The 25,719-nt window shown below is 39.7% G+C and overlaps 2 protein-coding genes across 2 annotated transcripts in view; one reads left to right on the top strand and one right to left on the bottom strand.

The window, feature by feature from the left end:
• Positions 1-3,818: 3,818 nt before the first annotated feature.
• fntb (farnesyltransferase, CAAX box, subunit beta) lies at positions 3,819-25,239 on the bottom strand. The gene is made up of 12 exons (XM_042504107.2): positions 24,923-25,239; positions 23,536-23,600; positions 18,700-18,772; positions 16,942-17,033; positions 14,236-14,382; positions 12,576-12,659; positions 11,782-11,868; positions 11,539-11,668; positions 7,583-7,715; positions 6,951-7,062; positions 6,625-6,739; positions 3,819-4,307 (listed from the first exon to the last, which is right to left on the bottom strand). Exons 1-12 carry the CDS (start codon positions 25,019-25,021, stop codon positions 4,140-4,142), a joined length of 1,305 nt encoding a protein of 434 aa, XP_042360041.1. The 5' UTR covers positions 25,022-25,239; the 3' UTR covers positions 3,819-4,139.
• The window catches only part of rab15 (RAB15, member RAS oncogene family), a 29,712-nt gene continuing 22,788 nt past the window's right edge, over positions 18,796-25,719 (top strand). The window contains exons 1-2 of the mRNA XM_042503913.2: positions 18,796-20,421; positions 22,891-22,965. The gene's annotated coding sequence lies outside the window, so the exon portion shown is untranslated. The remainder of the gene's footprint in view (positions 20,422-22,890; positions 22,966-25,719) is intronic.

Here is a 25,719-nt window from a genome sequence, read left to right as displayed (position 1 = left end):
TACAAAATGACCATTTGTGTATCAATTACTCACCGCAGGCTACCTTGAATCTTTAAAGAAAACTTGTCTCGCATGCCTCTGGTGAATAAATAACCCCAAACGGCAAAAATTCTTGATGAACTGAAGTCAAAGGCGATCACTTTTTACTACTGCAAAACTAAACAAAACATCCGTCTACAAACTCTCATGGTATACTTGTGCAGCATAATCCACGTCTCATTTATTCAAGATAACTTTATTTTTCCCAGGACAGGTAGTCTTGGACATAAAGGCTTCATAAAAATACATAATCGTGCATCAAATTTATGTTGGAAATTCACCATGATCAACTTACTGTGAGTGTTTTTATCGCGATTAAATTGTAGATCGTCCCATCCTTAGACCAATCTATGCTCTAATCTAATCTCTATGTATGTGAGTCACTCGCATGTCTCAACTGTTTATCCGATCTACTCCAAACTTGGCGGGTCTATTTCAGGGCATCCAAGGACGTGCAGTGTCAAATTTGATGCAATTTTGACTTTTTTTTTTGAATGAGTGGTTCTGGAGAAAGCTACAGTAACAAAACCATAAACCAAGCATTCACATTGTTCCAGACGTTTTAAAGGAGCATTGCGCTAATTCTAGTAATCAGTCGCCCTTCCTCCCTGTGACTCGTAAAGCTGCTGTCAGCAGAGTTTCCGGGGCTGGATGTGCTGTGGTCCTGCAGGCAAACATAACTTCAGGTTTTTCTGGTTTCCAGTGATGCTGGCAGGTGTCTAGAATAAAGACTGAGGGCATACTGTCCTTACATGTCTTGTTATGTAACCAGTCTCTCTTTTTTCTGGTGTTGATTTTAACTACGTGGAGGAAAAAAGAGACCGGTCCAGCTGATGTGCTTTTTCATCTGTGAGCAGCAGCCAGTAGTCAGCCTCCCGTCAGTGTGAACACAGTGAATCTGCCTTGTTTCGGAGTTAGATCCTGGTTTGAATTTGCTGCTTTTAGGCAGGAATGTTGCCTGGATGAGTCAAAGTCCCCATGTAACAGCTCATGCTGACCCTGAAAAGGAAGTCTAAAATGTTTAATTATTTTGATGTTTCATATTTTATTTACTGAGTAAGCTGATTACATTCTGCAACTTGATTTTAACTGGACCTGTTTGAAAAATGAACTTTTAAACCAGACTGCAGGTGAAATGGTCATTCAGTTGATTATTTAATGTTAATTCTGATGATTGATGAATTTATATTTCAAGCAAAAAACACAAAAAAACATTCACAAGTTTGAGGTTCCAAAACGTGTGGCTTTTCTGTGATTCTTAAACTTATAATCGTTCAGTATACATTTATTTATCTTCCAAAACAAGCTGTTCTAATATTATTTATACTATACTATGCCTTTTAATGCTATTTTTTGAGGACATATTATACTATGAAATTTTTAATGTTATTTGGGACAACATACTTTAGTATGACTTTTTTTACGCTATTTTGGTTGACATAATATGCCACAACTTTGCTATTTTAAAGGAAATAAAAAACTTTGTCTTTTTTGCGCTTTTTGGGAAACATTGTATGTTCTGAAATTTATATGCTGCTTTGGGTGACACACTATAGTATGACGTTTTTAAGATATATTAAATGACATACGATGGTAAGAATTTATATGCAAGTTTAGATGCCATAGAATATAACTTTTTTATGCCATTTTGAACAACAGGCTATAGTACAACTGTTTTTTGGGTTTTTTTTGCTATTTTGGACGATATACTATAGTATAATGTTTTTATGCTATTTTAAACAACATACTATAGTATGACCCTGTCACGCCATTTTGGACGACATACAAGAGTATGACATTTTTGTGGTATTTTACATCATGTCCATTTGGAGGACGTAATAAAGAATAAGTTTTCTGTGCTCTATTGGACGATATACTGTGGTATGATTTTTTTCTGTTTTTGGACAGACAAACTATAGTATGTATTTTTTTTATATTTGGGACAACATAGTCTACTATGATGTTAATAGCAGAGTTTGGACGACGTGCTATAGTATGATGTTTTTATGCTATTTTCATCAACATACTTAAGTATGACTTGTTTAAGCCATTTTGGATGACACGCGAACATAATGCTTTTTATGCAATTTTGGATGACATTTTATAATATTATATTTTTTATGCTTTTTTGGCAGACATATTTTGGACATTATACTACATTATGACTTTTTTATACCATTTCTGTTTACGTACTGTTGCATGACTTTTTTTATGCCACTTTGAATGACAAACTTTAGGAATATTTTATTATTCCATTTTCAGCGACAGACAACAGCATGGCTTTATCATATTTTTGACGAAATACAATACTATGACATTTTGATCAAATTTTGGACGACATACGATACTATGACTTTTTTTTCATGATTTTGGACGACATACTTCACCATGACGTTTTTATCATGATTTATTACATTTATGACTTTACTTTGAAATATTCTCATGATTTTGGACGACATACGATACTATGGCGTTTTTTTATGATTTTGTACAATATACTATACAATGACATTTTCATAAAATTTTTGACGACATACAGTACTATCATGTTTTCATCATATTTTGGGTGACGAACTAAATTATGCAGTTACCAAATTTTCAATGACATACAATACTATGACATTTTGAACATATTTTGGACAACATACTGTTCTATGACGTTTTGTCTGTGACTGTCATGCCCCATGGACACTTGTCAGTTCCTGTTTGGCCTGCCTGTGCTCTTTGTTTTAGGATCTCTCTCCCTGCTCGGCTCCTCCCACCTCGTTGTTGGGATTCGCCTCACCTGCCACAGGTCTATTTAAGCTCGACCATTTCCACGATAGCTCTCCTTCACTCAACATGGTTTTGTTTGGTTTGTTTGGTTAGTCTTTTGTTTCCTTATGGTCTGAGTTAAAACCCACACACCTCACCACTGACTACTGACCTACATCTTGGTTTGCTTTGGTCGTGTTATCTTTTATATGTTAATTTAAATGGTTACTGTGTGGTCCTGGGCTTAACAGTGGCATCACTGCTTCAGGTTGTCAGAGGGTTTGACAGAAACTGTGTCTGCCTTGTTGCTGTAGATGTCCAAGGTTGCAGTCCCAGGCTGCCAAGCACTCACTTCCTGAACAACTTTATTTAAAGTATTAGATAGTAAAACAGAAAGTAGCAGATTAATGTGTTACTAATTTCAGACTTGTATTCCAAACAGTGAACTTGTTGGCATTATTTTAAGTTTAAAATCTCCCTTTCTTTGCTTCCTCATTTTGAGGCCGGTTTCTGGCCTTGAGTGAAGTTAAAGAGGTCGTCAGTAAACTACCTGCACCTGTGTAGATTTCATGCTTCGGCCCATCCGTTGTGAACTTTTGTGATTTAAAGTTAACTTGCCATACCCTGTGCTACTCTCTTAATTTCCAAACTAAAATTCCCATACATTGGTGACAAATGTCAAATATCCAATGTGTTCAACTTATGTTAAAAGAAGGGAAAAAAGCATACAATGACCAAGAATCAGCTGATTTGTTCAGTGGTTGAGTAAAAAGGTGGTTGTCTTTCAATGCAAAACTTATCACTTGTGCTGTCCTGCAGGTGGTTTGAATATTTTCATATTCCACGATAACTTTACACGTATTAGCACGATTTGTGCATAAATTAATAGTCAGGATGCATTACAGATCATGAATGAAATAAAATTTCAGTACAAATGTAGTCACGTGAAGCACATCGTGTTTTTGAATGTAGAATTATATATATCAAAAGAGCGTCTGAAGGTTGTAAAGCATTTTAAAACGCCATTATGAAAAGTTCTATATAAAGTTTTATTAACTTAGGTCATACAGAAACCTTACCAACTTTCCCTTTTATTTCAGAGAATCAAAACATTAGGCATTGCAAACAAAAAAATCAGCTGAATGCTAAGCTGCCCGCACACAACTGTTGACCTTTATTCAGGCAAACTCCTCCTAAACTCCAGCCTTCATTTCTACCAACGGCCGACCCTCTGACCGTTATTTTAGGGCTCGACTACATCAGACTGCTGACTGCTGTTCGCTGGTTTGAGCCCGTTCCCCGGAGGCGGCTGGTTCATACACAGTGACGTCTCCACTGATGACTAACTAGGACTGATGGTCCTCTGGACCAGAGGTAGTGGCGGGGTCCGACAGTCTGTCGTCAGCAGAGGCTCCTGGCTGTCTGTTGTCGTCCGGGACGGGCAGGCGGAGAAAGTGCTGCAGGGCCTGAGCCACTTTCTCTGGACAAATGTTGTAAACTGGATGAGTTGGAGCCTATGAGAGAGAACAAGAGGAAAATAAGACTGCTGCTGTAACATAATATTTTATTTTAAGCCTCCTCTTAGGCCAAAAAAGTAGCTCTATTTCCAACAGCTTTACTTAACCTGGTTTGGGTGTATTTCCAGTTATGTTTTTACCTATACAGTCTGTTTTAATCATAGTACAGCGCAAACTGTGCTCCACTATCCATGGAGACTTGTGATTGATTACGTCAGAATAAAACTGATCTGTTAAATATCCACTTCTATACGGCATGAAGGCGTACATAAATGACATTTTCCCAATATTTATTAAACAATAACATTCGTAAACATGAACAATGCCGTGTAAACGTAAATAAAAACATCTGTTTTTATTGTCCTGTTTCTGTATTTTGTAAGTATGTGGTGGGGGACACAACAGTGCAACGCTGTCTAATGTAACACTGCCACAAATGCAGCCTCAAACTTTCCAGTGTTGAGTCAACACGTTGCTGACGACGTCTGAAAAAAGAGAACAAGAGACCAATGCTCACGGCTGATGTTTTAGACTGAACATGTTCCTGTTTTTTTTTTTTTTTTTAAGTGACAGTATAATTACTATGCCACTTTTACTATAGATGTGATAACACATGTTGTGTTACTGATAAGATGCAGAATGATCTGCTGTAATCTCAGAGGTGATATGTGCATGTGTAGGAGCAGACTTGCCGTAACCAACTCAAAGTGCCAGTAATTCAACAGGAAACAGGAAAATAAAGCTAAAACCACCGCCATCTTCGAGTAAAACCACATGCAATCTCATTCTCAGCACCACCCAGCGTCAGTCAGACTCTTGTTTTATATTTGCATCCAAATGCAACCTGATCAGGAAGTAAACCCTCAAACCATCTGAAGGAAATCTCAGGCATGTAGTACATTCAAAGGTGCAAAAAAAGAGGAACAGCATCATGCTCTCTTGACTGAATGTGTCTGAAAATGCATCTGTAAACTGAAAAAAATGGCAGAAAAAAAGCCAATAGTTTAATTAACCGCATGGCGGAAAAATGAAAGCGAGCTTTATGGGTAAAATGATACTTATTAAAAAAAATATATTTTCATTTTCAAGGACTTGCAGATTACACTCTGTTATTCTAACCATTAAATCATTGAAACTAATTACTTATAATGTTGTTTGGTAATAAATAAAAGAACTATTTAAGAAGCCTGACTAATGCTGGTATTTTTTGGGGCAACTATTGGGATTAAAAAATGTTTTGATAGTTCTTCATCAACATAACCATTAATGTTTTTGAAAGAAACCCTCCTCTTTGACTATCAGACACATTAAACTATTAACTTTATATGCTATTTTCAAGGACATACTACAACATTAGGGTTTTTTTTTTTTGTGGATGGCATACTATGCTATGACTTTTTTTTTTCTTTTTTTATAATGCTGTACGCTATGAAAGCTCTGTGCTGGATACAGGATATTCTTCATGTGAAAAATAAATATTATTTTTAGCAGACTGCACCGCTGCCTGCTCAGCTGCTCAGCTTTTCTTACAGCTCCTGCAGCAGAGTGTGATAAACCAGAGATTCCCAACCAGGGGATTGGTATGTACCCTCTCAGCAAAACTGAATACGCATATTTTCCAAATTGTCCAACTATTTCTCAAACCACCACCTGCCAGCTGACAGCGCATGAAAACCAGTTTGTGAGCTAGTGGAGGAGTAAAATCAGAGTGACGGATAAATGGGTATTTGTACTGCAAAATATCCAAACCTACTTCAAAAATACAAAATAAGAAATTTGGCCAAACAGTGCCAAATGATCACATAATTATTTGTGTCCATTTTTTCTATCCACAGTTTCATTATTACACCTGAGATCTTTCTTATTGTCAGTGTTTTCTTTTATTTTGTAGCAAGTAAAAAAAAAAAAAGAGAAAAAATAAGTTTGACGAAATCTTAAGTAAAGAGGTAAAAATTAAACATTTAAGTATGGTTTTACTTCTTCTACTATCGCCTTCAACATTTTAAGTGTTATTTATAAAGAGGGATGTTAAAAACTAATGTGTTTAAAATAATAAAAAACATAAAGACGCACTTAAGCTCATGTTAACCTAACATTACTTCAGCTGCACCAAGGCTTTTATTTTCTTGAACTGATGAGAAGTCGTAATAATAATAATAATAATAATAATACTAGAGATATCTTGAGATATCTTATCAGCTCCTTTTTTGTTTCTACTAAAATCGAATCCTTTCCTGATAATAAATAATCCATGTCTGTATTAATCCACCCTCATTCAGCCAGTCCTCCCTCCCAGCCCTGCTGCAGTCCTCACCAATCTGTTCTCCTCCCTGCCGAGGATCATCTCATGATGAAGGTCCATGTTTCCAAAGTGCTGCGCTATGGAGAGTCCGCTCAGGCAGTAACACGTGTGGTAAAAATCTCTGGATCTGGACACATGAAGACAGAATACAGGACAGAGTAAATAATGTGCAGGAGTGAAAAACTATGGGAATTACATTTGAATGTGTGGAGAGTGTGGGTGCTGCCACCAGCCTTTATTATGTGTGTGTGTGTGTGTGTGTGTGTGTGTGTGTGTGTGTGTGTGTGTGTGTGTGTGTGTGTGTGTGTGTGTGTGTGTCCAGATGGTGTGGTACTGACTTGCCAGGCTTATCCAAAAGGCCCCCTGTTGGGTTCTGACAGCACAGGAGGATGTACTCCTGCAAGGCCTGCTGCTCGAACATCCACCGCTGCCGACTCAGCTCCGACTCTCCTGCACAAACACAAATCAGCCAAACACAAAACTTCACACATTTGTTTAAAAACAAAAAATAAATAAAAAATAAAAAAAACAAAAAGGGTCAAATTGAAGTCAGGATTCAAAGGAAAGCTTTAATTACTGGTCCGTTTTCCCCACGTTCTTGTGTCTAAGTGACTTTTTTGACAATTTTTGAAACAAGTCCAGTAAGGAGGGAGAGCGATGCAGCCAGCGGCAGCGAAACAAGCTGCGTTTTTACCACTTAAGGCGTTTGCCCTCTGAGACAAAGTGTGTTTTGTGATAATGGGCTTTATAAATAAAATTGAATACATTTTTTTGAGCCAAGCGCCATTGAGTTCCTTTGTATTGGAGAGAAGGCAGACTTTTTTTCTCTATGGCAGACATTTCCAACACTTAGCAACTCACACCAAAATATCTAGAGTGATAAACAGCACTACAGGTAAGGGGAAAGATATGTATTTTTGATTCTGGGGGTGAACTGTCCCTTCAGAGAAAGCCACGGGGCTCACTGTACCTTCTTTGAATAAGGCTCTGTGGAGTAGAGGCAGAAGTCCTGCCTGCCAGAAAGAGTAGCAGCCGTCCACCAGTTTATTACAGCGGCCCTGGAAGCCTCCCTCGAATCGCATCTGTCTGCTGACCACCCACCGCTGAGGAGGACACATGACAAACACACATTCAACACAATCACGTGCAAATCCCCTGAAAACTTTGTTTAACTCTGATCTAATAACTGAGTGTAACGGCGTCTGCCTTGAACGCTGCCAGACACAGAGCTGAAGCCCCGCAGGGTCACAAAGGAGAGAGAGACACAGAAGAAGGGATGAAGATGATGTCTTATTATTTTCAAAATGGGACAGAATTTGCCATATTGTTGCCATGGAAACCACTAATTGGTGAACATCCAGTCTGCTCAGCTTGGATTAAGTGAAAATTGAATATTGGGTTTAATACCAGCTGGGGGTCGAGTCTGTCTGTGAGGAAGAGGGACATTGTGTTAAGCTCATTATCACAAGTTTTGGGATTCATTTCAGCACCTGAAGAAGGAAAAAGGTGTTTCAGTGAAGAAAGAAAAAAAAGTTTGACGCAGAGGAGGTCGAGCATGTTCGAGGAACAGAGCTGGAGCGGCGTGTAATCCTTCCCAGTGTTTTTATGACACTGGAAGTTCTAACTTTGACGCAATAACTTGAAAAAAAAATTTTTAGATACCACTATCAATACCACAGGGAAAACTGACATTAAGGGCGTAACATTTTATATTTTTCTTAAAAGATTAATATAACAAGGCTGTGACATGACAACTTTTCTTTTCTTGGTTGGTAGCAGCGGAATGACTGAAGTAACATTAACAATAGTTAAAACTTTTGTATACATTTGTTAAAATAATATTCCTCTTGCAGTAGTGCACATGTGCAAACCCCTCTGAAATTGACACAGATTAAAAATGCAATAAATTCCAAGTAAAAAAACAAAATGGTGCCACAAAAGTCTGTGAAAGAGACGAACGACAAGAAGAACACTGTGAGCCAGTGAGAGATGGCAGCGCTTTGAGGTCACTGCAGCCGTGTGTGTGTGTGCGTGTGTGTGCGTGTGTGTGTGTGCGTGTGTGTGTGTGTCCACTGTGGACTGTACAATAAAGATGGATGGCATGACAGCTCTCCAAAAGTGAAGCCAAAACATTTTAATCTCCCCCTGGTGTCTGGCTGCAGTAAAGGTTACAAACCTTGCATGTTAATGAGTAAATACACATCAAATACATTTTTCCCAAAGATGGTTTCTGTCCTTTAATGAAGTTGCTATTACGCTGACGTTTGTTTAAGTGTTTGTGTTTCTGATAAGTTTGAATTAGTTATTTCATGCTATAAAAAGGGGGCTTGACGTCGGGTTTGCTCGCTATCAATAGTGTTGCACGCGATTGGTCGGACAGGCGTTTGGGCGGGAACTTGATACCAAGAAGATGGCTACTGTGCAGATTATGGCTCCGAATGATGTCACCTCATGCTGCCGCTGAGTTTAGTGCCGTCTTTATTTGATTAGAACAGACAGACAGATCACTCACTGGTCAGACGGCGCTGTGGGAATTATGCTGCCTCTCCGTCTCTGTGCACGACAGGCAATATGTAATATTGTTTTTGTAATGCCGGTGAAAACTCTGATATTCAAATGAAACACCTGGAACTGATTAATTATTGTCAGAGAGACAATTGCATCTACCTACTCCAAATTGTCATTTTAAGTTGTCAGCTGTTTTTGCAGCCTTGTATTCGCTGTACACATTCATATCTGCACTTATCAGCCGATTGTTAATTGTCGTCCCTGAAAGTGGAACAAAAGTAAAATTGGATAAAAAAACAAATGTGGATGATTAAATTATTCTTTCCGAGATGAAACTGGGGTTGATTTATTCAGCGTGACTCATCACTTAATAAAGGACAACTTGATGAAAGCTGTTTTTTTTCATACGCACTCAAATACCACATCATACCACAAGTGGAAATTTTACATGTTTTTTTGCTTTAAGTTATCATTATGAAGTAAATGTTGACTTCACAATATAAAGGCTAAAGAATAATACCATCAGCGTCTAGACTGGTTCTCTTTGAGCCTTGCTTTCACTATGCAAATCTGTCTGCCACTGGGTGCGGCCGCTTAGGAAAATAAAGGCTCGAAAACTGTCGAATTTTCTATTGCATAATCACACTATAAAACACTAAAGGACTTTGTGTATCAACTGCTCTGACACGTATCTGTTGTGGACAGTGACAGATGTGTCAGTGTACAGGAGGTGAGTCATGCTGATGTAAATATTCTCGACCTGGTGTCGACTTACAACCTTTGCTGAACCACCAAAGACCATCTCTGGCACCTCCAGCTCCACTGACACTCAGGTTAAACCTCTGAGGCAGGAATCCATATTTGCAGGGGGGGGTTTCATAGACACCAGATACTTAAGCAAGCGCAATCTATTAACCTGTGACTTTGGCTGGCTGTTGAGTGGATGTTGGTCCAGAACTGTGTAAGACTAATTCATTAGTCTTAAATTAAAAAAAGAAAAAAGAAAAAACAAGGCACACTGTCCTACAGAACATGACAACCACTCAGTAAACAGTTAAATAACATTTGTTGAAATCATTATTCTTGAGCAAAATAAATCCTTAACCTAGTATTGCTGGTGTGGATTAGCCACGTTTAAACGCCTGGTTGACTGATCATGTACATCTGTTAGTCCCAGCCCCAAAGCATGTTGGGAACAGATTTTCTAAACAGTCACATACAAACTTAAAGAGGGCCTCTTCTGCTTATTTTCAGGTTCATACTTGCATCTGGAGTTCAGATAAAACATGTTTACATACTTTAATGTTAAAAAAACACTTTTCCTTTTACTGTCTGTGATTGAGCACGTGTCTAAAACGCTGTGTTTTGGCACCTGTCTCTTTAAGCCTCACTGCTGAAAAAGCCCAGTCTGCTCTGATTGGTCAGCATTTCTGGGTCCTCCATATCTTAGCATCTCTGCACTGTCATTGCAGCCAGGGAATGGCGGTGAGTAGCGGCAGTCTTTATCACACAAAAAAAAAAAACTAATAAAACTTTAAAATACAAGCGGACATGCACCAGCAGGAAAATCATCCAAAAATTGCAAAAATTTGGAAAAATCTGCCCTGCTTCAGAGTCTCTACCCAAACTAAAGCTCGGGACTGCTGCTCTGACCCCGACATGGACCAACAGAGTATCCCAAATGGTGACAACTCAAGCCACTGTTAGAAAACTGATGGGAACTTTGTCCTCTGATATGTCGAGAGCCTGGTGGCAACATAATCAACTAAAATGAAAGAAATGTCATGGTTTTGCTCACAGCTGCGTCTCTGGATGGTTCTGAGGGACAGAAAACATTACTGGCCACACATTTAGGACAAAATCTGATCAAAATAAGCAAGAAAGAGACTAAGGCTGTGTTGTATTTCAGGGCAAAATAGGTCTCCAGCAGGCGTTATCAGCCGCTTTACTTAATGAAATCTTGCTCTTGGTTATAAGATTTTATTTTTATCACAGCCGTGTGTTTCTGCTTGGCCCGTCACAGCGGTGAGCAGCCCATAAAACGGATATTGCTTCAACACAAAGGCTCTGTTGTGACTGATACTGATAGCATCTTGTTTTTGTCTTTAGATCTCGAGCCAAGTAGTTCCAGGTTATCCTGTTTAATGTTAATTATTACTTATTTATTTAGAGGGTCTCACTATTCTCTAAATCCACATTTCAACTTTACTTTTGATTAAGGTCAAGATCTGATTCAATACTCAATTTTTAAAAAAATCAGCACTGAAGTCTTTTCCATAGTCTTTCATTCCCCAGTTGACTGGGGACAAAAAGAGAAACCTCTCGATGGCTGAAGGGAACTTAACAACAAAACCTCTAGTTTGCTCACCTGCAAATCTGTGATTGTGTAAAAGTCAGGAGTGAATGAGAGTTTCTCACCAGCAACGCTTTGAGGTCCAGCATATGTTCTTTGCCCAGGATGACGAGTGCGGCCGTGCCACAGAAAGTGTAGCCACCGTGAGCCTCCAAACCCGGCACTCCGCTCAGACCGCCCTCCCAGTTCTGACAGCTGGACACGGAGGAAATAAACACATGATAACACGCTGCCTGATTTACGGATGAGCGGAGGCACGAAACAGTCTTTAATATTCAGTAATAGGCCGCCGTGGCGGTGGGTTGTACCTGAGGATCCAGTTGGTCGTGTTCTCAAACAGTTTAGGTGTGATGATGTTTGTGAGCGACGCTACAGAGGCTGCACAGTACGCACTCCTACGAAAAAGGAGGAAACACAGGCTGATATGGATCAACAAATGAATAATAAAACCCTTAAAAAACCCACAGGGTTACTTCAGAAATTTAAAACAGGCCACACAAACAGTTACGATATGTGGTTTTCACAGGACAGTAACAGATAAGCAAACCCGTCTGAGAGAAAAAAAAGAGTTTAAATAATGCATAATGACAGCAGAACATTAATTGGTTGGCAACCGATAACAGCCTCCTCTGAGAGCCAAAAAGTAACTTTGACTTTTGAGGTTCTTTGTTGAAACAGAAGACGATACCTCAAAGCTGCTTATTAAAAATCCACTGGCACACAAAGTAGATCCAAAGCCAGAAACACACACACACACACACACACACACACACACACAACTCAAATAACATAAATCCACTCTTACGCAAGAGGGATGTGGGTATATCTCCTCTTTTTTATCAACACTCAAGGGGAACAAAGGAGCCAAAAAATACAAAGGAGATGGAGATAAAAGGGAAGACTTACTTTTTGAAAAAAAAAAATGTCCTACTTATTTGGGGAAGAGACTAAATGTGCAAATGTGTGTGTAAAATGTGCTGACTGTCACACAGCAAATACTCAATAATGAATAGGACTGTGGATTCCAAACCTGCTCTTAATCGTGACAGTGATTTTGGTGATTTTGTCTTCCTGTGTGGTGCGTTATCTTCTGGGCTCTCACCTGACATCCACCTCCCCTCCGACGTGCATCACAAACGAGCCATCTGGCTGTTTCACTGACATTAGGAAATCTAACAGCTTCTCCCTGGAGAGGGTCGGCACAGGAGAAGAGACGGGGGGATAAGAGGAGGAGAGGAGGAGGGGAGATAATGGATGGAGTGAAGGAGGTGAGGCGAGAGAAAAAACAGAGGAAGAGGGTAGAGGGTAAGTAAATACTGCTAATTTCATAATAAAAGTCAACACAAAGAAATCAGTTATGCAGATATACGTGCAGAAAATGAAGTGTCATGTAAACACTACCTCTACATGTTCTTATAATTAGCTTCTGGTGATATAACACCACCTAGCTATGTCTGTAATATTCTCCCACAACTGTAACAGTGTCCGAAGAAAAATTCAATTACACCCAAAGAGATTTTAATGAATACATGAGTTTCAAATATCATTAAAGAGCCACTGAATAATGACATGTGAATATGATTATCGTTATACTAATGTCAAACTGATTTAATATTATTGACAAACACCCCTGTTGTTCCATTTTTTAAATTCATAACCTGAAGCAGTTTCATTCAGACTGCATGTAACTTCAGGATAAAAACACTGTGATGAGTGGAAATTTGTGCTAAACATGGAGAACGCCTCTGGGCGTTCTTGAGATATCTCTATATAATTTGTGACCTCTATTTAATTAAAACATTCCCATGTTTTTGGAAAATTTGTGCGCAGAAAATAAGTGAGAAGAGAAGCAGCACAGTGCGTCCAGCGGTTCAGTTTCACTACCCAAACTTTCTGTTGCTGCCATTACACAGGTTAGACCCAGCGCTGCCACTGGCCACCAGCCTGCGGTGGGGTCTGCACTGCCTGAATTCGCCTTGATAGAGCTGCCGACTTAAATGGCCAGCAGCTCTCCTCTTGGTGAAGAAGTCTCCTGCTGGCAGGGAATGAGAGGGACTGCAGACACTTGTGCCAGAATAGGGGGGTACAGCGAACCTTTGTGTGCCCTGCCAAGTACGTCAGGATTGTGCCAAATGCACTTTTGGTAAATTTGTGGCCAAGTTCCTTTGGCACACCTGTGACGTACTTTAACACCCCCGGGCTCCGTATATTTGATGTATACAGTGTTGTGTGTATTCTACTATCCACAGCACATCGTGTTACTCAGAGTTATCGCTCTACAATGAAGGCATCATCACAAATTGTTGATCTTGGCATCTGAAGGGATTTTTTCGAGAGTCTCGGGTATTGCTGTCAGCAAAATGTTTGCTCTTCACCAAAGCTGCTGACGTGTTTGGATTTTTTAATGACTGAAAGCAGTAAGCCAGAAATCACCAAAAAATTATATTAGTGAATTGTGCACACATCAGATATACAGCTCCTCTAAATATGAGTTGAATTACATTTTCTATAGACAAACATTTCTTGTCTCACGCTCAGTAAAATCAGCTGAAAAGCTTTTCTGCTTCCCAGCTGCATTTTTGTATTAAAATATCTATAGAGGAAGCATCCACAGTATAAAGGAGTATTATAACAAAACAATTAACTAACTATGGACCAAATCTTCTTGAATATCTCTTCTGTGTTCTTTAACTCTAAGTTTTTCCATCTTGGCGTAGTGTTAAGACAGCAGGGTATCTGTGATTGTTTGACCATCACTGTACCTGTCTATAATATTATAGGCCTCTTCTGTGCCGATGATACAGAGGGCGTTGACAGCAGCATAGGTAGGAGCGAGGTGGGCATGTTGTGCTGGTCCCCCGGCAAAACCGCCTGTTGGGCTCTGACAACGAGCCAGAAACTGACACACACTGGAGAGAAGAAGATCAAAAAGTTATGACCAAAAACTGTTTCATTGTACTTAAACAAACAGATAGATACATTAACAGCTGAATCTTACTACACTAATAGTGAAATATCAGACAACAAAAAGTGTGTCTTGCATATTTGATTGAGGCATCTGCACTGATTATGTAACCGTACCCAATACAGATTTATGAAGATGGGAGCATTAAACATGAGGATTTGCATTTTTTATGTGCGAGTAAGCGACTGAGGACAGATTTAAAAAAAAGAATTTGTCTAATGAAGTGTTGAAAAAAGGAATAAAAGAAAACTTTCCCTACTTTCATACAAATAGACAACTTCTAAATATTACATTTGCATAATTTAGTGGAAGACACTGAATGGGTGACTAAAGCGATAGTGTCTTATTGTTTGAGTAATCCTTTCTTCTCTTTGACTAACCCCAAATGGAGCTGCTCGGTTTCTATCAGAGGTTGTACAGGACAGATTTCAGTGTCAGTGTAGCCTAATGATGCTCAAAAAGATCTAAAATGCACGCAAATTTTCATTGAAGATTCAAAAACACATGCAAACACTTGTCTTCTAAAAACCTCACATGGGCAAACCGCTTTTTTTGTGCATCCCTAGATCTTTTTACCGATAAAAATCTCCAGTAACAGCTTCTACACCAACACTGTCACAAGCAGACATGTTGCAGCAGGAATATGCACCCAAATCAGAGAGAAATGAATAAAGATTACATGTTTCCCCTGATGTTAGCATGTAGCTACATGTAGCAGTGTATGTAACGTCAATGCACGCGGTAGTGAGACTGCAGCAAATGAAAATATAAAGAAATCTATTATGAGCTGATGTCAGCTTGTCTCGAAATTAGAAAAAACAATTGGAAATAGAACTGTCTGAGAACTTAGAACTTGACCATTTTAATATGAACATCATCACTTTAATATTATATATATGACAGAAGATAAGGAAAAGCGTAATAGCTGCCTTTTTTATAAACACACGTTTTGCGCACTACATCTTCAGAGCCGTAACGCTGCATGTCAGATGTGCAGGACATCAGCAGGCTGTTAAATCAGCACCGCTGGCTTCTAGCTTACGTGGCAGCGAGCACAGATCATCTCAACCACAGTCTCATTTCTTTCCAGCTTCTGTGCACCGAGCTGCTTTCCTCATAAATGTCCTCTTCATCCTCCGCCATGGAGAGAAATCACAAAACTGCAAGCCTGCCGTGAGCCAACTGAGTTGGAAGTGAAACCTACATTAACTTTGGCCGGCCAGTCTGGTGTCGATGCTGACCTGAGAACAGTGTACGTTTCATTGGATGGAGAAAGCGATCTGTTGTAGGTTGCATTGTTAGAAATCCTTGAACAGGGTCTGTGTGTGTGTGTGTGTGTGTGTGTGTGTGTGTGTGTGTGTGTGAGAGTGTGTGTGTGTGAGCACGAGGGCGTCACATTGGCGCTGGGCAGTGCCAGCCGGTGTGCTGGCACGCCTCGCAGTCATAATGAGAGTGTGGGTTGGCAGCCTGGCATCCATGCTCACTACGGGGTTTGCTGAGTGTTACTTTCGACTGGCAGTAATTTAATCAAATGACATTTTGGTAGCAATAAAACCGACACCGTTTGAAGTCACGGCTGCATAAACATGTCTAAAACAATACACCTGCTTGTTCTGCTCAAAACTGCCATTACAGACTAATCACAATTACCAGTAACCATGACTGGGGTGAAGCATTCATTTCTTCATACATCAACAGTGTGACTATTAATTACCGTGGGTGTCTGATTACAGAGGAAAGTTAAGATTCATTGTTGCTGTTATTTATGGAAACTACAACGGCAAGAAATGATTTAACAGCACTAGCCTGACTATTTATCAATGCTGGACTGGAAAAGTGGAGATGATGGACTATCGCTCATTATATCTTAATTTAATGTTTAATGTCCTTTTTATCTCGTAATTTAGACTGGCGGGATGATTATATTAAAAAAAACTTGCCCAAATGTTTATTGTAACATGAAACATGACTTTTTTTTGTCTTGTTTGGAGACGAGGGTAGAACAGAACTGGGAGAATTTGTTGGCGAGGTTTTTTTTTTGCAATTTTGTGTTTCTCACTCTGCTTGTGGGATTCCACTGATAATAATTGAGGCATTATATTTGCATGAATAGATTCAAAGCCTTTGAGGACTGTTTAAGGATCCGCAGAAACCCTGATGTTATTACTTTAACATGTGAACCTTTGGACTGGTGTAAATATAGTGTCTTCTAAGTACATGTGGGTAGGACACTTGTATTGTATTACTTGTGATATATATTTTTAGTGTATGAAACAATAAAAAACATTTTGAACTACCACTTCTGCATGTGAACAGTTTGTGTTTAGCTGCTGTGTTTAATTATCCACATTTTTTGCACTGCAGCAGCATTTGCTCTTCTCCGGTAATTATGAGAACTATGCAAGGGTAATAAATAATAAAAGTCTTTGGCAGAGCCCCTCTGTAGCAGCCTAGTTGTGAGAGTGTGTGAGTGTGTGTGTGTGTGTGTGTGTGTGTGACTCACTCAGAGGCGACAGCAGCAGGAATGGGCTCCTCTAGTAACTCCAGACTGTGAAGAATCCAGAAGCAAAGCCACGGTCTGCTAGCATCCAGACACTACCCACACATGGACAGACAGCAACCCACACACACACACACACACACACACACACACACACACACACACACACACACACACACATCACATGATGAGATGCGCATCAGATGACCAATTATAACAGTAAATGAGCTGGTGAGATCAGTCAGTCAGAGTCAGAGGCGAGAGTAAACAGAAGCCGCAGAGATCGAGCCCACAGGAGGAAAATGATGGAGCTGATAAATGATGGTGTTTATGGTGAAAACAATTTGAGCGATGTGCTGCTCTTTTATCACATTGTTATGTGACTCAGCTTCTAATTTCATTCTTTGCAACAGTGCTGCTCTGTTTGAATTGGACATACGACGACTGCACAATGCAACTGCACAAAAACACACTTGCTGCCAATCAAAGGAAACACTGAAATGATGAGGGCTGGCTGCACAACGAGTGCTTTGCTCTCTCTTTTCTGCTGAGAGTAGAGAATAGTAAAAACACAAAAAGAGAGGTGACCTTGCCCAGAGCAGGAAAGTATATTTTTTGCAAAGTGAATACAACAGTATTTCTATTTAAAGCAGAGAGAGACGGTCATTCAGAGGCAATGAGTGTTATAATGTCCCTTTGTCCTGCTGTTAATGACACACAGAAACTAATGCGAACTAAGTGAAAGTCAGAGGAGGACTCATTAAATGTCACTATTATACACATTTCAACATGTACGTTGCAACTATATCAGATATCATGGCCAAAAGTCTTCCCAATTACAATATTATCTTGACATTTATAGACATTTTGAAAATACAATAATGCTATTAGTCAGACTCCTCTTTATTTTGTCTTGTTCTCTGGCAAATGAATTAAACTCAATAAACGACTGTAGGGAGACAGTCTGTCACCATAACTGCACAAAAGTGTACAAAAAGAGCAATTACAATTAATAGTGCAAAGGCAACCAGATGGCGCTGGGGGAGGGAGACAAAGCCAGAACAGAAAGAACTGGAAATTATTTAAGGGGTGCTGGATTATTTACACAATATATGTGTATCATTAACATGATATCAATATTTAATCTTTTCAATATCACGATTATTTTCAATTAATTTTCATTCAAATGTCTTTGTTTACCTCCTGTGAGAGAGAAATTTCTAAGGCTTAAGATATTTTAAGTGCCCTCTTTATCCTCTGCATGAAAATTTGGAGCTTGACATATCCAAAGGCTTGGTGTAACAAGCTGAAAAAATATTTTGTTTTTTAAGCCCATTAGGTGTTAAATGCCCACATCGACCTAACTGATGAGTAGTTTTCCATTTGACTGTTGTGGCAGATGATGACGGTTTTAGCGATGACATTATATAGGTTTCTTTTTGTCACTTGATGTGTTCATATAGTTTTTTGTCCCCGACTTCTTGTGTCTCCGTCTCCTTGTGTATTATGCTTTTGACCTGGCAGCAAGACAAATTGCCCCTCAGAGAAAATAAAATTAAAATTGAGCTGATGTAACTGGTGGATTTCAAAATCTACCAGCTACTCAATAGTTTACCATTGTTTTTTGGTTGGTGACTGAAGCGAATCAAGCAGCCACTTGCATATTTTACCAGCATTTGGCTGGTGCTCATTTACAACCCTTTGTTCCTTGCTCGCTGGAGGTGTGATACTTTTTTTTTTTTTGGAGGTGTGATACTGTACCTCATAGGCATCTGATAAGTGACGTAAGCCCTTCTTGAGATATTGGTAGTGTTGTTCCCGCAACAACGTCGGCCTGAAGAAAAAATACAAGACAGAGGGCTCATTCAGAAACAGGCAGCAGCTTGAAGGTGAGTATCCCCGATACATACAAAGCATGAATGAGCACTGATGTAATGTATGACTGCAAAAAAAGGGAAAAAATTCAGTTTCCTCATATCACTAGCAAAAAGTGAAGTTTTTATATAATTATTGAAGAGCACATAAAAACATTCTGAGCATCAGTAAAACACTGTTCCCTTTTTCATTCATTCAAACCTTTAGTTAAAACTAAGATAAATTATAATTATTAACAGCCACTTCTGCATCGCTGATACTATTTTTTAACCATGATTTAGTAAAAACAAGGATAACCGGTTCAGACTGAGATATTAAAACACCAATGTGCTCCATTTTTCTATTTTTTTTGTTACATTGACATGCGTCAAACCCAAGCCTTTTCTTAATTTAAAAGAATACAGATCTAATGGGTTTGAGGCGACATTTGATATATTTGAAACAAGGGGATACTGACCGGCAATGGTAACTGGTTTTACTGGAATTAAATTATTTTTCTTACGGCAGGTATTGAGAAAATGACATGCAGGCTAGACCGGGCTAGTGTGGCTCTCTGGAGCGTTAGGACCATTATTGGGCTGTAGGGGGAGCTAGTGGTGCTGACAGGAGGTGAATGGGTCACCGAAGAAGTGCAATTAGTGACCGGTGTGTAGCGCGAGGGTAGCGGCGTGATTAGCGGTCAGTCACAGAGGCTATGCTAACTGCGTGGAAAATGTTTGCTGAAAGTGCCGTGGACGCTGGGGTCGGGGACGGTGGATACCGTCGCCGTTAAAGAAATGAGCTCCTTCCCAAAATAGATTAAAATGTCTATAAAAGACAAGGTGACAACCAGGTATGCAAAGAGAGCAGCCGAGTGAAACGCTCGAGGGGAGGGGGGCTGAAATGAAGATGGACTTTCATGTTTTAAGCTCGTTAAAAAGACTGAAATCCTCTTTTAGGACTTCAGACTGCTGCCGGTTTATGCCAACGTGAACTATAACGTTATGAACATTTGGGTGTTTGCCGAGCAGCAGCTTTAACACCTGGTAAACAATGAGTTAAGGGACTTTTTTAAAACATATTTAACGATGGAGTCACCAACAATCAGGTTAACAGGCCGTGGAGCTACATGACTGCCAGCCGGTTTTGGGGGAGTGGAGCCGGCTTTAACCAAGCGGCCCGACCGAGCACCCGGAGCCGGGAGTACTGGTGCAGGTGGCGGCAGCGGAGACGAGTTTGGACGGTTTTCTGTCAGCGGGGGAAGTCCTGTTCATCCAGGATGCTGAACCGGCTGGTGGTCTGAACTTCACAGGTTGGAGAGGGACGCACGGGGGACTTCTCCCCCCTGCTGTTCCTACGCACGATGGACCAGGGCTCCTGGTTGAAAGTGGAGCTGAGGATTTTCGGATATGTTGTGAAGACATTTTCTTTGGTTTCGCTCCCTGCTGTTGACAGAGGTCCTCAGCGTGGGACTGGTCAACCGGGATAGTGGAGTCTAGATCCGCAGCGCCAACTTTAACCAGGGAATCAAGGACCACTTCTTCATCCCTGAGTGAGGAAAGACCGGAGACCTCCAGCTCTGAGATGGATCGGGTCAGATAAAAGCAGCGGTCACACCCGGATGGCGAGGTGAGTGGTGGCATGTAGTGTGTATTAAATCCCTGCTACTCCTGGTTTGGCTAGAGATTTGCAGAGGCACAAAATAAAAACTTGCACGCGAGGACTCCACAGACGGGAGTCCACAGCGTTAACTTCAGCAGAGATCAGAGCAGATTCAGGTCCTCCGCCGAGAGAAATTACTCCAGATCCAAGCACCCGATGACTAAAATTTTTTAAACTGTCTTAAACTGGAGGGTAAAAGCGACAAAAACCTAAAAGTGCATCATAAAATGATGTCCTAAAACTGGATAAAATGTCAGTTAGTGACGGAAATTTCTAGCGGATGCCAAAACGCCCACTTTAATGTCACTGTGCGCCACAGAAACTTTCATCTGCATCTGTAGCTCCTTACACACACAGGTGCATGACAGTGTGTGTGTGTGTGTGTCAGTGAGTCAAAGACAGCTGACCCTCCCTCCCTCGCGACCACCCACCCAGTCCCGTTTACTGCCTGCCCTCCTCGTGCAGTGTTCGCTACGACGACTGTGTTTACACCCTGCCTACACAGGGTTAATCACAGATCGCTGCCCAAGGTTTCATCGCTGCCATTCTGCAACAAAACAACAGGACCAGTGCTAAGCTGCTAAAAGCCAGTCCACCCACAGCAGCTATGCTCCTCAGACAAGACTTTGACTCAGCGGTTAGAAAGTTGAGGGCAGACCTGCTAGAGATGAGTGTGCATGTAAATAAAACCTATAATTTCAGCATCAAGTTTAGCAGGACTAACATCTGAATGAGAAAGGGCAAACACTCTGATGCTTGAGGGTAAATAATGCAGCAGTGGTTCCCAAAACTTTTTTCAACTTTTTTAAATAATAATTTTTCAGCTTTTCTCCCTTACCACCTCATAACAGCACCGCTAGAAACACACAGTGAACAAAAGAAAATGTAAACATTGTTGCATTTGTTGAGGCAACTGACAACTGCACTGATAATAGGAATATTGAATATAAAATGTGGTTTGTCAAACCTACATTTCAATTTCTAATGTATTTATATTATAGTATAATTATTTTAGGAATGACAGTTTTTTGTTTGTTTGTTTTTTACTACAAAATACCCCTAGAGGTACCCATACCCTACCTGAGAGACGCTGCTTTAAAGTCAGCATCTTTTCTATTTACAATAAACAGAGAAGACGCAGGCCATTGTTGAGCTCCTCTCTCTCTTGAATCATGATCCATTTTTCTTTCTTACTGCCTTTTTTTATATATGTGTATATGTGCAAATAAAAAGCAGATAAAGTGATTAATTTTCACTTCTATGTGCAAAAGAAATATGAATATAAAAAATAAGATTAACAGTAATATTGGTATTATATATTTCATCTGGCAGATGTGGGTGGAAATTGCGTACATGTCACCATTAACTAAAAAAACAAAAAAAAACTTGCATCATTAAATTTCTGATTAAACTGCAAAAAATCATAGTAAAGCATGCAAGACGACTGCAGTCATTTTCAAAAACCTCTCTTGTTCTAACTTTATCCCACAGATGAAAACTAACCCTGCATTCATTCCATAGTCCAAACAGAAAACACATGATCAGCACTTAACACATGACCTCTGCTGATAAATACCGCTCATTTTCTAGTAGTACATTTCCCCACCGACTGTGATGGCGGTGGCATTCAGGTCTGCACAGTTGTCATAGAAATGAGATGAGTCACCCCATTAAGAGCAGACTGATGACAGCTGATAGCAGGAGCAAAGTATGTAGGCCGATCAACACGTCGTTTAGATAACAGCCACCATACATCAGCATGCAGCATCTCTACAGTCACACAGCAGGTGATCAAAACCAGCGACAGCCAATGAGCAGCATTCCTAGAAATGTCTCATAAAGGCGGCAAAATGTATTCAGCATTATGAGTGTGATGAATAGACGCGCCTCGTTACTTCAGATACACGTTATCTGAACAGTTTGGTACCATGGGTTTGAAAAGACTCAGTGTTTATATACTGTATGAAGGCTGATATACTACACGATACTACTACATGTCGAGGGCCAATTTAGAGTCCTGATTTCACACAATTATTGTACTAATATCTGACAACAGTCAAGCCTGAAGTGAAAGCAATGCTACTTCATTTTCAGTTTCATAAACAGAGAAAAGGCAGTCCCTCTTCTCTTGAAAGAGTGCACAACCAGTTTAGCAATGCACTTCTCTCTCATAGACGGACTCAGGTAAAGGTTCAGTATGTCGGATTTAGGGGGTTATATTGGCAGATAATATTATAAGTATGTTTCTTAAGTGTATCATCACCTGAAAATAAGAATTGTCCTGTTTTTTTAACCTTAGAATGAGTCGTTTATATCTTACATAGCCCTATGCAGCCCCACCATGATGAGCCAAAAAGCATCAGAAAAACACTCATTTTTAGTATTGATTTATTCAGTGTTTTATTTGTTTCAATGACCAGGTCTGTTTTTCTTTAGGAGAGGAGGAGACCCCTGTGGATAATTCTGCTCCCGTAAAACCTCCTGCATGTCTGGAGTTATCAGAGAAAACAGGTGAGCACACATCAGCAGGTAAGCAACCTGTCTGCAAAGAGCTAAAACAATGTTAGAGAAACAGATTTTTAATGCTTTATTCTGTGTTATTACTGGCTTTAATCACCTGGTCATTTTGTTTTGGAGAGAAAGAGACCTCTGTGGATATTTTGGCTATGTGTAAAAACCTCCTGAGCAATGAACACATAAGGAATTGTAACTGGGAGATCACGCCTGGCACAAATTTACTAAATATACTCATTTCATTTTGGTGCCCATGCATTGAGCAGTGTTTTTTATTTATTTATTTATTTACACAGGGCGACGTATGGTTCCAGAAATGTAAAAAGACTAGTTTAACGTTTTTGTTTTCTTAGTATTTTATTTTTTGATAACAGAAAATTAAATTAAATGCATTAATCTATTCTGTATATTCCATTTCTGACCCCAAAAAATTCTTTGATTACGGTTCCTGAAGGGAAAATTAAAAGACCAAAAGGGAACAGACCCAACCACTGTCTGTGCTACCATTTCTGGAGCTTGTTGTTTAAAAAACAGTTGTAGCAACATATTTTCTCTTTGGATACTCACTGTGGTAAGCTGTGTATTTGCTTGTAAACAGTGATGACTTCTTCAATGCTGCGTTCCACTTTTTTCTAGTTAAAAACAAAGGACAGGAAAGAAGAGAGGGTAAACAGCCATTATGACGGTCATCTTGAATGAAAGACAACAACAGCATCAGCTTTTCATTAACTGCTCGTTATCATTAGTCAGATGCAGAGCTATGGTTCACTTAGAGAGCAACAGACTTAAAAATACAAGCATCACAGACATTAAACATATGTGTTCATTTATATACTTTATAATATACTCATATAATTTATATGCAGAATTATCTATTTCAGAATAATACATATATCACTGACTGGATAATAATTATGGATGCAGTTAAGATCTGTATTTCGGAAAATAAAATAAGACAACAAAAATAAAATATAAACAAGAAAAAAAAGCCCACTGGACATGTTCAGTAAACAAACATAAGTATTTCATATCTGAAAAGAGCAGGAGGAAGTGAATATGGACTTCAGTCAGAAGACGTTTTGTTCTGACCTTTTAGCTGTTTCAATGCATTGTACATGCTTTCTGTAGTCTTTGTTTGTATATATATATATATATAATGTCATTATCTATGGTGGCCTAAGACTTTTGCTGCACAGTGCTGTATGTTTGTTTTTATTTTTTTTATATTTATTATTCCATCTTAGTCCAGCACTTTTTCAGGACTGTTTTTGCTGTTATTGTTTTCTTTATTTATTCTTGCTAATTTCTAATAATACTTCATACTTATGTCTTTTGAGTCATTTCTTGTTAAGATGCGTATTGCTTTCTTCACATATTTTGTAAGAAATCAAGCCAGTTTGCTAGGGTTTCAAAGGGTTAATTGCTGCCGTCTTGAATGAATTTCTCTCTCTCTCTCTCTCTCTCTCACACACACACACACACACACACACACACACACACACACACGCCGACTAAAAAAAACACACCATTAGATCTCTGATAGATAATAGAGCTTTTACTCCTAGTGTCATTAACGGTCTTACACTAAATTTACATTGGCTGTACTCAGGCTTAACTGTTTAAGTTACTTAGCTAAAAGCTAAGGTAATTCATAATCTCATTAAGGCACAATGCTAGCTACCTAAACGCTCAAGTTTGCTAACCAGCTAGCAAATGAACCCTAACCAGTTCCCGATCATTCTCCTAATCCGCGGATCGATTCACGAGTGTAAAAATAAAGTGTGTGTGTGTGAGAGAGAGAGAGAGAGAGAGAGAGAGAGAGAGAGAGAGAGAGAGCTGAATCTCTGTCACACTTTCGCAGACGCGCCTCCATCCAGAGCGCGGGGCTGCCGCTCAGTCCCAGCATTAGCGTTAGCCACATTACCTAACGGAGCTAATCTGTGCCGCCGCTCACCTGCTCCACCGAAGTCACCGTCTCCACGGCGTCATCCACGAACATCTCTGCGGAATGGCGCTCACTGAAGCACCGCAGAGGCGTCGGCACACCGTCCATGGTGGTGATGCTGGGACCCGGTTTTCAGCAGAGATGATGGACGCGGAGCTGTCAGTTTGTTTTGATAGTTTAGTTTGTCTGGACTCTGCTCACTTCCTGCTGAGGCTGGAGTGGGCGGAAACTGCGCGCCCGCCCGCTACGGCGTCTCCAAGGGAACAAACTTGTCTCGTTCACTGTGCGGATGGAAGGCACACAAACACACACGGACGGTCGTTAAAGTTTTGTTATAAATTGTGGATTAACGAGTGAGTACATGGGTGCATCCCGGTTTTATTTCATCCCCACTCTCTCATTGGTGTTATTTCACTGACGTCGAAAGAAGCGACGCAATCGCACGCGTTGATTTGCGTCAAGTCAGCCACAAAAACAACCAAACAGGACCAGAAGTGATGTGACTTAGCTTTCAAAATAAACTATTAGTCTGACTCAGAAAAAGATTTATTGCCAAAGTCGGTTTTTCACTTATAAGAAATTTACTTTTTTTAGTGCATGGATACTGTAAACATAAAAAGATGAATAGAACATAAGGCAAAGTACTGTAACACTCAAGAACAAAAATATGGAATTGGAAAATTATGATAAAAATATGATAAAGATACTTTTAAATATATGCTACAAAGTAGAGTCATTTTTAAAATATAGTTTACAAAGTGAAATTAAAATGTCCTTGATCCTGCTTCAGCTTTAGAGTTTTATTT

This window comes from Plectropomus leopardus, chromosome 16, assembly GCF_026936395.1.
Source record: "Plectropomus leopardus strain MGB_pleo_1.0 chromosome 16, ASM2693639v1, whole genome shotgun sequence".
Classification (NCBI taxonomy): domain Eukaryota; kingdom Metazoa; phylum Chordata; class Actinopteri; order Perciformes; family Serranidae; genus Plectropomus; species Plectropomus leopardus.
This window is presented reverse-complemented; position numbering and strand designations above follow the sequence as displayed.